Source organism: Rhinolophus ferrumequinum, chromosome 7, assembly GCF_004115265.2.
Source record: "Rhinolophus ferrumequinum isolate MPI-CBG mRhiFer1 chromosome 7, mRhiFer1_v1.p, whole genome shotgun sequence".
In the NCBI taxonomy this organism is placed as follows: domain Eukaryota; kingdom Metazoa; phylum Chordata; class Mammalia; order Chiroptera; family Rhinolophidae; genus Rhinolophus; species Rhinolophus ferrumequinum.
Window position 1 is genome coordinate 68,739,453 of NC_046290.1, and position 13,832 is coordinate 68,753,284.

At 43.1% G+C, this 13,832-nt stretch overlaps 1 protein-coding gene across 19 annotated transcripts in view; it reads left to right on the forward strand.

Annotated features, from left to right (window-relative positions):
- PAM (peptidylglycine alpha-amidating monooxygenase) overlaps window positions 1-1,106 on the forward strand; it is a 147,522-nt gene extending 146,416 nt beyond the window's left edge. For all 19 annotated transcript variants that reach the window (XM_033110097.1, XM_033110101.1, XM_033110106.1 and 16 more), the window contains one exon: window positions 269-1,106. In XM_033110097.1, the coding sequence (XP_032965988.1) occupies window positions 269-450 (182 nt within the window). In that variant the 3' untranslated portion in view covers window positions 451-1,106. The remainder of the gene's footprint in view (window positions 1-268) is intronic.
- The last annotated feature ends 12,726 nt before the right edge of the window (window positions 1,107-13,832 follow it).

Sequence of the window (13,832 nt, forward strand, 5' to 3'; positions counted from 1 at the left end):
AACTGAATCTGAAATAATCCTGCAGAAACACATAATCCTGGGGAGTTTCGGTTTTTTCTCTCGTATTTTAATAAACGTGTGAAGTAGTATCTTTCTGACTTTGTAGGGTCAGGATCGCTGTAGGTCAATCTTTTTTTTTCTTTATTTGCTAATACCTACCCTTTCCCACCCCCAGCTTCTTTGGTTAGCATTTAAGAATTTACTAAGAAACCGAGAGTCATTTGTGCAAATTTTACCTCAATTGTATGTTCTTGTTTGCTTTCTTCAGGAAAGGGAAGTGGAGGCTTAAACCTTGGAAATTTCTTTGCGAGTCGTAAAGGCTACAGTCGAAAAGGGTTCGACCGCCTTAGCACCGAGGGAAGTGACCACGAGAAAGATGAAGAAGATGGAAGTGAATCAGAAGAGGAGTATTCAGCTCCTCTGCCGGCACCCACAACTTCCTCCTCCTGAAAACTGGGCTTTGCTTAGGCTGATGAAATTTACCAAGAATGCCCGAGTCCTTTCCCTTTAGCACGTTTAGCGTTTTGTGTATTTAATTGTCAACTGTACTACTCTATGCGGGATTATACACATTTTCTTTTCTTTGTTTGGTTTAGTTGGCTTCTGTTTCTAGCTGAGGCGTTTCCTAAAAGTTCATAGCAGTGCCATTGTCTTTATATGAACATAGAATAGAGAAACAGTCCTCTTCTTCCATCACACTACGAACTTAATGATGGGAGGTCTGCTCATTTACATTTTTGAGACTTTTCTGTAGATGTAAATAACCCCCTTTTCTGCTTGAACACAGTCTTTTCCCAATAGCGCTTCCATTGCCGGTGTCTTTCTTTGGTGCCTTTCCTGTTCAGCATACTCAGCCTGTGGCAGTAAAGAGAAACTCTATGCTACATGATGACAAAGCTGCTAAATCTCCTTCTATTTTTTTAAAATCACTAGCATTATATTGCAAGGAGGGAAAGAAAAAAAAAGTCTCTATTTAAATTCTTTTTTAATTTTCTTCTTCAGTTGGTGTGTTTTGGGGATGTCTTATTTTTAGATGGTTACACTGTTAGAACACTATTTTCAGAATCTGAATGTAATTTGTGTAATAAAGTGTTTTCAGAGCATTAGCTGTCAGAGTGTATTTTGCAGTTTTTGCACATTTACAGGGTTTTATATACAACTTTTGTAATTACACAAACCACAGATATCGTGAAACCTACTCAATGTCTTCAACCAAAGGAAATATGTTGTATTGTATTAAGATTAAAAAGATATTTTGTTATGTAGCCGATATAAATTAAAAAGCAGCCTAAGAGTTTACATCCATGTGTAAAACCAGGCTCTCTTTTAAAATTCAAAGATAGTTTTGCCTGTGTATCAATCATAAGGTCAATACTTCAATAAAAGGTGATCATAGCTAAGAGGAAAACTGTGTCTCAGATTGCATATCAAATGAATCCATTAGTGTAGATTACTAAGTTTTCTTTTTAAAGAATAATTTCACTCAAATTCTCATGTTTTCATAGGAATATTCATCTCTTACAGTGACTACAAAATAATTTTAAGACATCATTTTCATAATCCATCCATGCAATTTAGTAAGAAGCTGATCATTTTTCTTTTTAAAATAATCAGATTCTGGAACCCTTTCTTTAATTCAGTCATCTTAGTAGTTGAGATGTTAGAGATTTGATTAACTAATTGTGAAAATAATGCAGGGTACCTTGCAAAACTAAAGTCTCACGGCTATGTGATTTAGAACATCTAACTTAACATAGATTTTTCTTCTCTCATAATTGATACCAAAGAGTGTCTGAAGGATTGATTTGTCACTTCCCAAAAGTTTACCTCACCTTCTTATTAAAATTTAATTTGGGCACCCTCCTCATGTGGAAACTTCACCTTTTTTCACTTTTATATTCCTGTATTCTTCTTTCTCAAGGGAAGAATACATTTCTCCTCCCTCTGACCACTCTCGTATGCCCCTTTAATCACATCAGTGGCAAATGTGTAAATGATGATGATTTTCTAATTCTATCATTTCGTCTTCATTTATTGGCTGCCATTATTCTGTAAATGACTGAGAGTCTTACTGACTCACCGCAAGACACATTGGCAGCATCTACTTAAGAGCATAAAATAATCCCCTCATTTTATTTGTAACTAGTGTAACATGTTCCCCAAATCCATAGTACAAATGTGATCAAATACCTTTTATTTTCCTAGTTAATTGCTCAAGTCTTTACCTCAGCCTTTTCATGTCTGGCTTTGCCCTCCTTTCCTTCTCTGGAATTGTCAGAAAAATTCCAGATCGCAAAAGGAGAATAGGGGGCATGGAATCAGCAAGTTTGCATACGCCGCAGGGTCATGTTCAGGTCTGATTCGTCCACGCTGCAATTGCTACTTGCTGCCTCGTGATGTCGCTGTTGAAGATTATTCTCTATACCGTGTTTCCCCAAAAATAAGACCCAGTGGGACAATCAGCTGTAATGCATCTTTTGGAGCAAAAATTAATATACGACCTGGTCTCATAGTAAAATAAGACTAGGTCTTGATTTTTGCTCCAAAAGATGCATTAGAGCTGATTGTCTGGCTATGTCTTATTTTCGGGGAAACACAGTGCTCCTAGTCCTTAAGAAAGCTGTTGCTCCCCTGCTGCTCGGAGGTTGCCCGAATTCAGACCAGTCTCCCACGGTGCTGTACTTGGCCTCTGAGAGCCAAAGTTTTTAGGGCTGGGCACTTAGTTTATACTCACAGCCTCCTTCGCGGGTGCTTATAGGCCCAGGAGTCGTGGGTCAGGGCTGATCCTCATATATGTGCGTTCTCTCCCTATAGTTTATCCTCTTAATCCCTCAAAACTCACCTAGTTCCATTAGCCCCCCTTTTTGTATTGTGGTAAGAACTCTCAGCATGAGCTCTACCTTCTTCAAATTTTAAGTATTGTTATCCATGGGCACAATGTTGTGTAGCAGATCTCTAGAAATCAATCTTGCAGAAGAAATTTTACCTGCTGTGGGGACAGAGCCCCAAAAAGCAGTTTCCAGGCTCTCGGCCTCACATAGAAAGGTGCTGGCTCAGGTAGTAAATGGCCATCGACTGTGATCAAATGGCCATCAGCTGTGGCTAGTTGGCCGTCAGCTGTAACCAGTGAGCCATTGGCCACTAATATAACTGCCGTGGCTAGGCTAGCAGAAAAAAATGGGGGCTAGCAAGAAGATTGTGGCTGAGCCTGCAAGTGGCACAGTGAGGGTTGAGAATTGTGTTGCTCCTGTTTCCTGTTTCTCCAACCCAGCTGCCAGTGAGAGTATAGTGGTGTGACTCCCCTACCTATGGCTCCGTGGGTGTTCCTTTTTGGCCTCACCATATCCTGCGTTCTTGTGTGGGGAGCGGGAGCAGAGACCCTGCAGGCCGTCCAGCATGACACTTGACGTAGTCGGCAGGATGCCCCGCATGACAAATGGCGCAGCAAGCAGGGTCCCCCGCAGGACAAATGGCGCAGCGAGCAGGTCTCCTGCATGACACATGGTGCAGCGAGCAGGGTACGGTGCCGGCCAAAGCTCTCCAAAGGATGGTGGAGCAGTTTGTGCATATGAACACTCGGTTGCAGGAAGACCAGTAGGAGCAGCTGCCGGAGAGCTGGACCCCCGTGGGGGGGTGGGAAGACGTCGACGGTCCCCAACCAGCAGAGGCCGGAGAAAGCGAAGGTCCTTGCGGCCCTGTGGGCTGGGAAATGCTTGCTAAGGCAGCCTGGATGCAGGACTTGTAGTCCCAGGAGGAAACACTTGCTGAGTCCTCCATGGGAGCTGAGGGTGAGGTCAAGGTCATCCCTCACCCCCACGACAGCCCTGGCAAATGACTATGGACTATGCGGAATTGCCTTCCATCCCTGATTTAATTGACCACTTGACTGTTTGGGAACATACCACCATGTAGTGGAACTGGCGGATATTTGCTTTTGTGTCTTGACCGGCCGCCATCAAGACTATGTAAGCACCTTGACTGTGAGCTGTTGTTGTTCCAGCACGGTACCCTGAGAGGCTCAGAGAGAGTGGCAGTGCCCTGAGAGCCCTGGCTGAGTCCAGGAAGTCTGGCTGTGTCCAGAGAGAGTGGCAGTGCCCTGAGAGGCCCTCGTGTGCCCGGGGAGACTAGTGGTACCCTAAGAAGTCCAGGAAGTCTGGCTGTGCCCAGAAGTACTGGTGCTGCCCTGAGAAACCCTGGCTGTGACCAGAGAGCTTGGCTGTGTCTAGGAAATAGCATTCACCTCCAGGCTCCTCGCACAGGGCCCCTCGCGGAAGACGCTTGTCGCTTAGATTGCGAGGCAAGACCCTGTAGGGGTGGAGTGTGGGGACAGAGCCCCAAAAAGCAGTTTCCAGGCTCTCGGCCTCACATAGAAAGGTGCTGGCTCAGGTAGTAAATGGCCATCGACTGTGATCAAATGGCCATTAGCTGTGGCTAGTTGGCCGTCAGCTGTAACCAGTGAGCCATTAGCCATGAATATAACTGCCGTGGCTAGGCTAGCAGAAAAAAGGGGGGCTAGCAAGAAGGTGGTGGCTGAGTCTGCAAGCGGCACAGTGAGGGTTGGGAATTGTGTGGCTCCTGTTTCCTGTGTCTCCAACCCAGCCGCCAGCGAGAGTATAGTGGTGTGACTCCCCTACCTATGGCTCCGTGGGTGTTCCTGTTTGGCCTCACCATGTCCTGCGTTCTTGTGTGGGGAGCGGGAGCAGAGACCCTGCAGGCTGTCCAGCATGACACTTGGCGTAGTCGGCAGGATGCCCCGCACGACAAATGGTGCAGCAAGCAGGGTCCCCCGCAGGACAAATGGCGCAGCGAGCAGGTCTCCTGCATGACACATGGTGCAGCGAGGAGGGTACGGTGCCGGCCAAAGCTCCCCGAAGGGTGGTGGAACAGTTTGTGCATATGAACACTCGGTTGTAGGAAGACCAGGAGGAGCAGCTGCCTGAGAGCTGAAACCCCGTGGAGGGGTGGGAAGACGTGGACGGTTCCCCAACCAGCAGAGGCCGGAGAAAGCGAAGGTTGTTGCGGCCCTGTGGGCTGGGAAGTGCTTGCTGAGGCAGCCCGGATGCAGGACTTGTAGTCCCAGGAGGAAACACTTGCTGAGTCCTCTGTGGGAGCTGAGGGTGAGGTCAAGGTCATCCCTCACCCCCAGGACAGCCCTGGCAAATGACTATGGACTATGGGGAATTGCCTTCAATCCCTAATTTAATTGACCACTTGACTGTTTGGGAACATACCACCATGTAATGGAACTGGCAGATGTTTGCTTTTGTGTCTTGACCGGCCGCCATCGAGAATATGTAAGCACCTTGACTGTGAGCCGCTGTTGTTCCAGCACGGTACCCTGAGAGGCCCAGAGACAGTGACAGTGTCCTGAGAGCCCTGGCTGAGTCCAGGAAGTCTGGCTGTGCCCAGAGAGAGTGGCAGTGCCCTGAGAGCCCTGGCTGTGTCCAGGAAGTCTGGCTGTGTCCAGAGAGAGTGGCAGTGCCCTGAGAGGCCCTCGTGTGCTCGTGGAAACTAGTGGTACCTTAAGAAGTCCAGGAAGTCTGGCTGTGCCCAGAAGTACTGGTGGTGCCCTGAGAAATCCTGGCTGTGCCCAGGGAGACTAGTGGTACCCTAAGAAGTCCAGGAAGTCTGGCTGTGCCCAGTAGTACTGGTGGTGCCCTGAGAAACCCTGGCTGTGACCAGAGAGCTTGGCTGTGTCCAGGAAATAGCATTCACCTCCAGGCTCCTCGCACAGGGCCCCTCGCGGAAGACGCTTGTCGCGTGGATTGCGAGGCGAGACCCTGTAGGGGTGGAGTGTGGGGACAGAGCCCCAAAAAGCAGTTTCCAGCCTCTCGGCCTCACATAGAAAGGTGCTGGCTCAGGTAGTAAATGGCCGTCGACTGTGATCAAATGGCCATCAGCTGTGGCTAGTTGGCCGTCAGCTGTAACCAGTGAGCCATTGGGCACTAATATAACTGCCGTGCCTAGGCTAGCAAAGAGTGGGGGCTAGCAAGAAGATGGTGGCTGAGCCTGCAAGTGGAGCAGTGAGGGTTGAGAATTGTGTTGCTCCTGTTTCCTGTTTCTCCAACACAGCCGCCAGCGAGAGTATAGTGGTGTGACTCCCCTACCTATGGCTCCGTGGGTGTTCCTGTTTGGCCTCACCATGTCCTGCGTTCTTGTGTGGGGAGTGGGAGCTGAGACCCTGCAGGCCGTCCTGCATGACACCTGCTGAATAGCAACTCCCCATTTTCCCTCCCCCCACCCCCCAACCACCATTCTATTCTCTGCTTCTGTGAGTCTATTTTAGGAACCTCACATAAGTGAAATCATTCTGATTTCACTTATTTGTCCTGTCACTGGCTTATTTCACTTACCGTAATGTACTCCAGGTTCACTTAGTAGTCATGTATGGCAGGATTTCCCTCTTTTTAAGGCTGAATAGTATTTCATTGAATATTAAGACATTATACATTCTCTTTATCCCTTCCTTAGACCATGGACATTTAGTTTGTTTCCACTTCTTGGATTTTATGAATAATCCATCAGCCTTTCCTTACCAGAGATGGGCTGGCTGTTGGCCCTCTAGCCCTTCAGAAGAGAGACTCCCTGTCATTTAATAAACACTTCTGAGTGTCTAACAAGCAAAAAATTCTAAGTCCTGAGGACGCAGTGAACGGCAATATCTCAGCTTTACTGGGATTTACATTCCAGTGGTGTGTACATTTTTTTCTCTCTTTTTTTTCCTTATTAAGAGAAAGATAGAAATGTAATCCCTGGCTGGGTCCTTCCATAACATACATTAATAGATTTTTAAAAATGAGACCCACAGAAAGGACTTGACTAGTTATACTAATCCCAATGCTTCTTTAGGTTGATTTAGTTTCTGGCACTTAGATTTTTCAGTTTATTTCCTCTTATATTTTCATATTTCCCAGACATCATAGAATTCACAGAAATCTTTAATAAGAGTTTCAAATTTTTGGAGCCTTGTTCTAAGTCTTGCTTGGCCTCCATTAAAAAGAAAGTGCTCCTTTCTTTAAAAAACAACCATAATTCTCACATCTCTAATAAAATATGTCCCCGAGTAATCCAATAAAAATTAAATTGAAAGTCAAAGGATTCATTGAACAGGCATTGATTGAGCTTCATGATGTATAAAATACAAAGATTTAAAAAAGTCACAGTCTTGCCCTTGAGGTTTTTTTTAATCTATCAAGGGAGCTAAAATAAGCTCATAAATGATTGCAGTATAAAGCATAAAAGGAGCACATGCAAAATGCTATCAAACTACTGATTGATTGAAGAACACTGAGTTTTCCTAAAGGTAATATTTGATTGATATATTTGATTTTATCATATGTGTGTGTGTATATTTTTTTTTTACTGAGGTCTTCTAGTAAAAGTAAAAAATATTTATTGAACATGACAAAGAAAATAAATTATACTTGTAATATATGGACTAACTCGAATTAGTCCAAATTCTTAAGAAATGGAGTGTTGTTCTTTATTTATAGGATAAAAGTCGTTTATCAGATATTTGATTTGCAAATATTTTACCCAAGTATGTGAGTTATCTTTTCATTCTCTCAACCTGTTTTTCATAGGAAGTTTTTAATTTGGATGAAGTCAACATTTATTATATTTCCCACAAGTATTATAAGGTTCACAGAAATCTTTTAGAATTTCACTAAGGCTTGAATATTCTGTTTCAGTTCTGAAAAGAGAGGTGACCACTGAGAAGACTTCGTGCCCCAGCAGCCTGTGTAACTCTCTAGCCTCATTTCACCCCCAGCACCCTATCCTCACCCCCAACTCTCCCCACCGTTCTCACGCCAAGAGGCCATATTCAACTTATTTCTGAAATGACCAGGCCCTTACTAGCTTCTAGACATTTTTCCAGCTGCCTAGACTGACTTCCCCAATCAAAGCACTAATCTCCTTGAGCTGTATATTTGTAAATAACAGTGAGAAAGAGAGACACACATTTATTGGCTCATCGACTCATAAAAATTCTAGAGTAAAAGGATCTAGGGACACAAAGGATAATGTCAGCTGTCTCTTCTCTTCTCTTCTCTTCTCTTCTCTTCTCTTCTCTTCTCTTTTCTCTCTCTCTCTCTCTCTCTCTCTCTCTCTCTCTCTCTCTCTCTCTCCTCCTTTCTTCTCCCCCAATGCTGTTTTCCTCCATGTTGGTTTCATTCTCTAGAATGTTCTTTCTATGTGATATGAAAGATGTCTCTGGTAGGTATCTTGAGAGAGATTCCCCATATCTATATCAACCCCCCAAAGAGCTTCAGAAACACAAGAACAGTAGTGTTTTCTTTTTCAGAAATGACAATGGATTTGCAAAGATTTATCCACTAGTCCTCTTGTAGTTCACTCTTTCATAGTAAGGAAAGTTTTCCTTAAACCCTCTAAAAAATTTTTTCCTCACATGAATCACATAGTCATTTCTGAGCTAATCCTTAGCAAAGGGAATGGGATTATTTTAGACCACCCAGGTCAATGCAGGAAGCTCGGGTGGGATCAATTTCCCCTAGGTTCCATGGTTCCACAAGAGAAGTGCTAGACATGTAAACAAAATTCAGATGGCAAGGTAAGAGAAGAAAATGGTTGCTGAGTAGGTAACCAACAATCCACTATAAGCTGGCTGTAGTCCATGTTTAGAAAATAAAATTTATTTCCCAATAAAAATCTGCTAAATTCCCAAACCTCAAGTAGCTCACAATACAGAGGGGAAAGAAAATGTAAATCCATTGTGTGAAGTTCAGTGATGGAAGCAGAGCCAGTCATCTGACAAAGTTTGGAGTGAGGAATCATGGAAGATACATGTTAATGTTCAAAATGGCATAGATAGAAAAAATTAAAATAGAAGTTGTTGGTAGTTGTTGGTAGAGGAAAATTTTCTTTGCATAGTTCTCCAATAGTTAGCTTTTTAATAACCCTAAAGCCTTTCTAAAAACCAAATATTACACAGTTTTTCAATGTTGTTGATATTCTTCTGATAAGACTATCATTATTCCAGAGTAACAACAAGAATATAATCAAAATTCCAAAAAGCAAAGATTCTGGATGACAATTGAAAGTATGCTCTGAAACAAAGTCTAAAAATATTGCATTAATCCCAAAGTTACTGGGCTAAAAGGAACTTGAATTCCAGATGAAAGTTTAGAAAATATTTTAGTGTCATTTTATACTTGTATATGTAAATATTTAAACTCTTTATGTGTTATTTTCTTTAAAATACTTGCTTTCATTATTTAGATATATTAAATAGATAGGTGCTATTCATAAAGAGATGATGGATCAATAAATGATTGCTTGTAGACAGACTGACAGTCATAGCAGGAAGGAGTGAAAGAAGGATGGAGGGAAGGAGAGATGAAAGAGACATCTACAAACAGGTTCCTCCTAAAGTTCTTCAGTTATTACCAGTGCAGTGAATGGCTGACATCTGGTGGTAAAACTTAGTAAAAAATTTGCATGGATTTGTGCTCTTGTAAAAGAGATGCTATTCAGTGAATGATGGCTTTGTCTTCAATGAGAATAATGTAAAATATTGTTCATCATCCAGTTGTTATGTCTACATCATGCCAAGCATCCAGATAGTTGAAAATATCTGGAATGTCAGAGGTCACACACAGATACTGACAGTATCCATGTCCTCTGTGCTAAGAGTCACTATTTTCTAACCAAAGAACAACAACAACAAAAAAATCATGAAATTGTTTAGCTATATTTTATACATAAGCACTTAAAGAAGCAAAAATAACATACATAATGCCATTCAAAATCATCTGCACGTTTTGTTAATCTAGTGACATTTTAAGAAATTAGAGTAAATTAAAATTAGGTTCAACTAAAAAAAAAAAAAAAAGAGTTGGGTGGGTGCTATTGGACTGGGAAGAGGTGAAGCATCTCTTCCATCTGAAGCATCTTCCTTCCATCTGATCACTGGGAAGGAAGATGCAGCCAGGAGTTATACCAGAGGCCATTCCTCCATCAGTGAGGAGATCACTGACCTGGTCCTCAGCTGGTTCCACTCTGTGACGGGCCTTTGGGGGCAGCCATGTCTCTGGGTTTACATCTCTACTCATGGAGCTGCTCTCGGTGGACAATGGCTAGAAGTCCACACTTAACTTTGTCATTTACCCAGCTGCCCAGGTTTCCACAGCCATGGTGGGGCCCTACGACTCCAGCCTGACATGGATCCTGTGGAAAAAGAGGTGGAGGGAGGAAGAGATACTAAACAGGAGGGTGCCTCTCTTCCATTCTCTCCTGCCGTCCCCGTCAGAACTGCTGGTTTCAAGTTGTTTATAATTAAAGTTTCCATATTACATGATTTAAAATTACAACTATGTGCATACTAAAACCCAATGAATTTTCACTTTTTTTAAAATATAGCTGACATACAATATTATATTAGTTTCAAGTGTACATCATAGTTATTCAACAGTATCCAGCTGGTGCTATACATATTTATTGCCACATTATTGATTATATTCCCTATGCTAAAGAAGTGATCACCATGTTAAGTCCAGCAACCATCTGACACCGTGCCACACTAATACAATAGTATTGACTATATTCCCCATGATGTACACTACATCCCCAGGACTTATTTGTTTTATAGGTGGAGATTTGAACCTCTTATTCCCCTTTACCTTTTCCTCCGTTTTAATTTTTCAATTACTATTGACATTCAATATTATTTTATATTAATTTCAGGTGTACAGCATATTGGTTAGATATTTATGTAATTTACAAAGTGACTAGTACCCACCTGGCACTATACAGTTATTACCATATTATTAATTATATTCCCTATGCTTTACTTTGTATCCCCATGACTATTTTAGAACTACCAATTTGTATTTCTTAATCCCTTCACCTTTTTCACCCTGCCCCCCAATGCCCCTCCCATCTATCACCCTGATAGATTTAGTGCCCATCTGACACCATACATAGTTATTACAATATTATTGACTATATTCCTTATGCTACACCCTACATCCCCATGATTACTGTGTAACAACCAATTTGTACTTCTTAATCACTTTTCCTTTTCACCCACCCCCCACCCCCATCTGGCAACCATCAAAATGTTCTCTGTCTGAATGTTTGTTTCTGTTTCATTTGTTTGGTTGGTTCTTTAGATTCCTCTTATAATTGAAATCATATGACAATTGCCTTTCTCTGTCTGACTTAACTACACTCAGCACAATACCCTCTAGGTCCATCCTTGTTGTGTCAGATGACAAGATTTCATTGTTTTTTACAGCTGAGTGATATTCCATTGTATATATGTATCACTTCTTTATCCATTCATCCATTCAGGGCCACCCAGGTTGCCCTCACATCCTGGCTATTGTAAATAATGCTACAATGAACATATGGATAAGTACATCCCCTCGAAGTAGTAGCGTTTTGGGTTTCTTCAGATAAATATCCAGAAGAGGGGTTACTAGGTCCTTGTCTCTTGTTATAGTCTTTATTTTAAAATCTATTTTATCTGGTAGATGTATTGTTACCCCAGCTTTTTCTGTTTGTTTCCATTATCATGAAGTCTTTTCCCATCCTTTTATCTTCAGTCTGTGTGTGTGTCTTTTGATCTGAAGTGACTCTCTTGTAGGCCAAATATGTAAGGGTCTTGTTTTCTCATCCATTCAGCCCCCCTACCTTTTGATTGGAGCATTTAATCCATTTACATTGAAAGTAATTGTTGATAGGTGTGTATTATAATTTGTGCCATTTTATTATTCATGTATTTTATTTATTTAGTCTTAAAGAAATCCCTCTAAGATTCCTTGTAATACTGGTTTGATGCTCATGAAATCTTTTAGCTATTTCTTGTCTATGAAGATCTTTATTTGTCCTTCAAATCTAAATAATAGCATTGCTAGGTAGAGTAATTTTGGTTGTTGGTCCTTGCTTTTCATTACGTTGATATTCCCTGCCAACCCCTTCTGGCGTGCAAAGCTTCTGTTGAGAAATCAGTTGCTAGTCTTATGGGAGCTCCCTTGTAGGGAACTAACTGCTTTGGTTACCTGCTTTTGCTGCTTTTCAGATTCTCTTTGTATTTAAACTTTGGCATTTTAATTATGATGTGCCTTGGTGTGGGCCTCTTTGGGTTCATCTTGTTTGGGACTCTGTGTGCTTCCTGGACTTGAATATCTGTTTCCTTCGCTAGGTTAGGGAAATTTCTGTCATTATTTCTTCAAATGCGTTTTCAATTCCTTGCTCTCTCTCTTCTACTTCTGGTGCCCCTATGATGCAAATGTTGGTGTGCTTGATATTGTCCCAGAGGCCCCTTAAACTACCCTCATTTTTTTGGATTCTTTTTTCTTTTTGCTGTTCTGATTGGGTGTTTTCTTCTACCTTGTCTTCTAAATTGCTGATTCTAGCCTCTGTTTCATCTAATCTACTGTTGATTCCCTGTAATGCATTCTTGACATCTGTTATTATTTCTGACGGGTTCTTTTTTATGTTTTCTATCTCCATTTTTCTGTTTCTTATCTTTGTTGAAGTTCTCCCTGAGATCATTGAGCATTCTTATAACCAGTGTTTTCAACTCTGCGTCTGATGGATTGCTTGTCTCCATTTTGTTTGGTTCTTTTTCCGGAGCTTTGTTCTGTTCTTTTATTTGGGACATGTTTCGTCATCTCCCATTTTGGCTGTCTCCCTGTGTTTGTTTCAAAGAATTAGGTAGGGCTGCTATGTCTCCCAGTCTTAGTAGAGTTGCCTTACGTAGTAGGTGTGCTGTGGGGCTAGTGGCACAGTCTTCCTGGTCACCTGAGCTGCACACTGCAGGTGTGTCCCTTATAGGGTGTGTGTGCCCTCCTGCTGTAGTTAAGCCTTGGCTGTTGTTTGCATGTCAATGGGAGAGATCGACCCTCGGGCTCAACTGTTGTGAGGATTGGCATGACTATACAGCGGAGGGTTTGTTGTGTAGGGACTGAGCGTACAGAGCAGAATCTGCCTCAGCAGGTCTCTGGTGCCTGCCCAATCTGCCCCTTGGGTGTGTCATCCTTGGAGAAAGCTGGGTGATGCTCCAGCTCATTTCAAAGCTGGCTACTCTGCACGTCAGCCCCAGGGACACCCAGGAGGGGATCTGCTGCAGACCAAGTTCAGCTGTAGCCTGTGCCCTGCTTAGGGCCACCCAGCAGGAGCCACAAAGCAATCCAGAGATGGCTGTTGCCTGTGCCATGCTTGGAGGTGCCTTGACAAGCCAAGCTGTGAACCAAGGCCAGCTGCAGCTAGTGCTGGGCTTAGGGTTGCTCAACCAGGTGTACGAACATGCTCATGCCAGGTGCTGCTTGTCTGGGTTCTGTGAACCTTTGAGAGACCCTAGGAAAGTCTGCAGGATGAGCCAAGGTAAGAGGTTTGTAAGAAAACGCCACTGGAAGCAGCTTGGGTGTGCCCGAAAGTTTTGCAGGCTGGCGTCTCGAATCACCAGGGCGTGGCAAACGAACAGCGCTAGCCAGCTGGATGGAGACTCAGATACCGCAGCCGCTTGCATCTGCACACTGGGAAGGGGAAGGGCTCAACAAAGAAATAATGGCCTCCACCACCTCCTCTATCCAGGAAAAAGCTGCTCCTCCAGCCCTCAACCTGAAACCAGACAACTCAGTTCCCCACCATTTGTCACTGTCGCTTCTCCAAGCTGCTGTCCCAATGCTGGAGCTCAGAGCCAGTGATTCTCTTGGTAAGTCCGTGCCTGGTTCCTTAATAGTACCTGGGAGTGAGCTGCCCTCCATCTCACTCAGCCACAATCTCTACTGGTTTTCACAACCAGAAACCATGGAAATTTCTCTCCTTAGCACTGGAACCCTGGGATGGGGAGCGTGGTGTGGCTC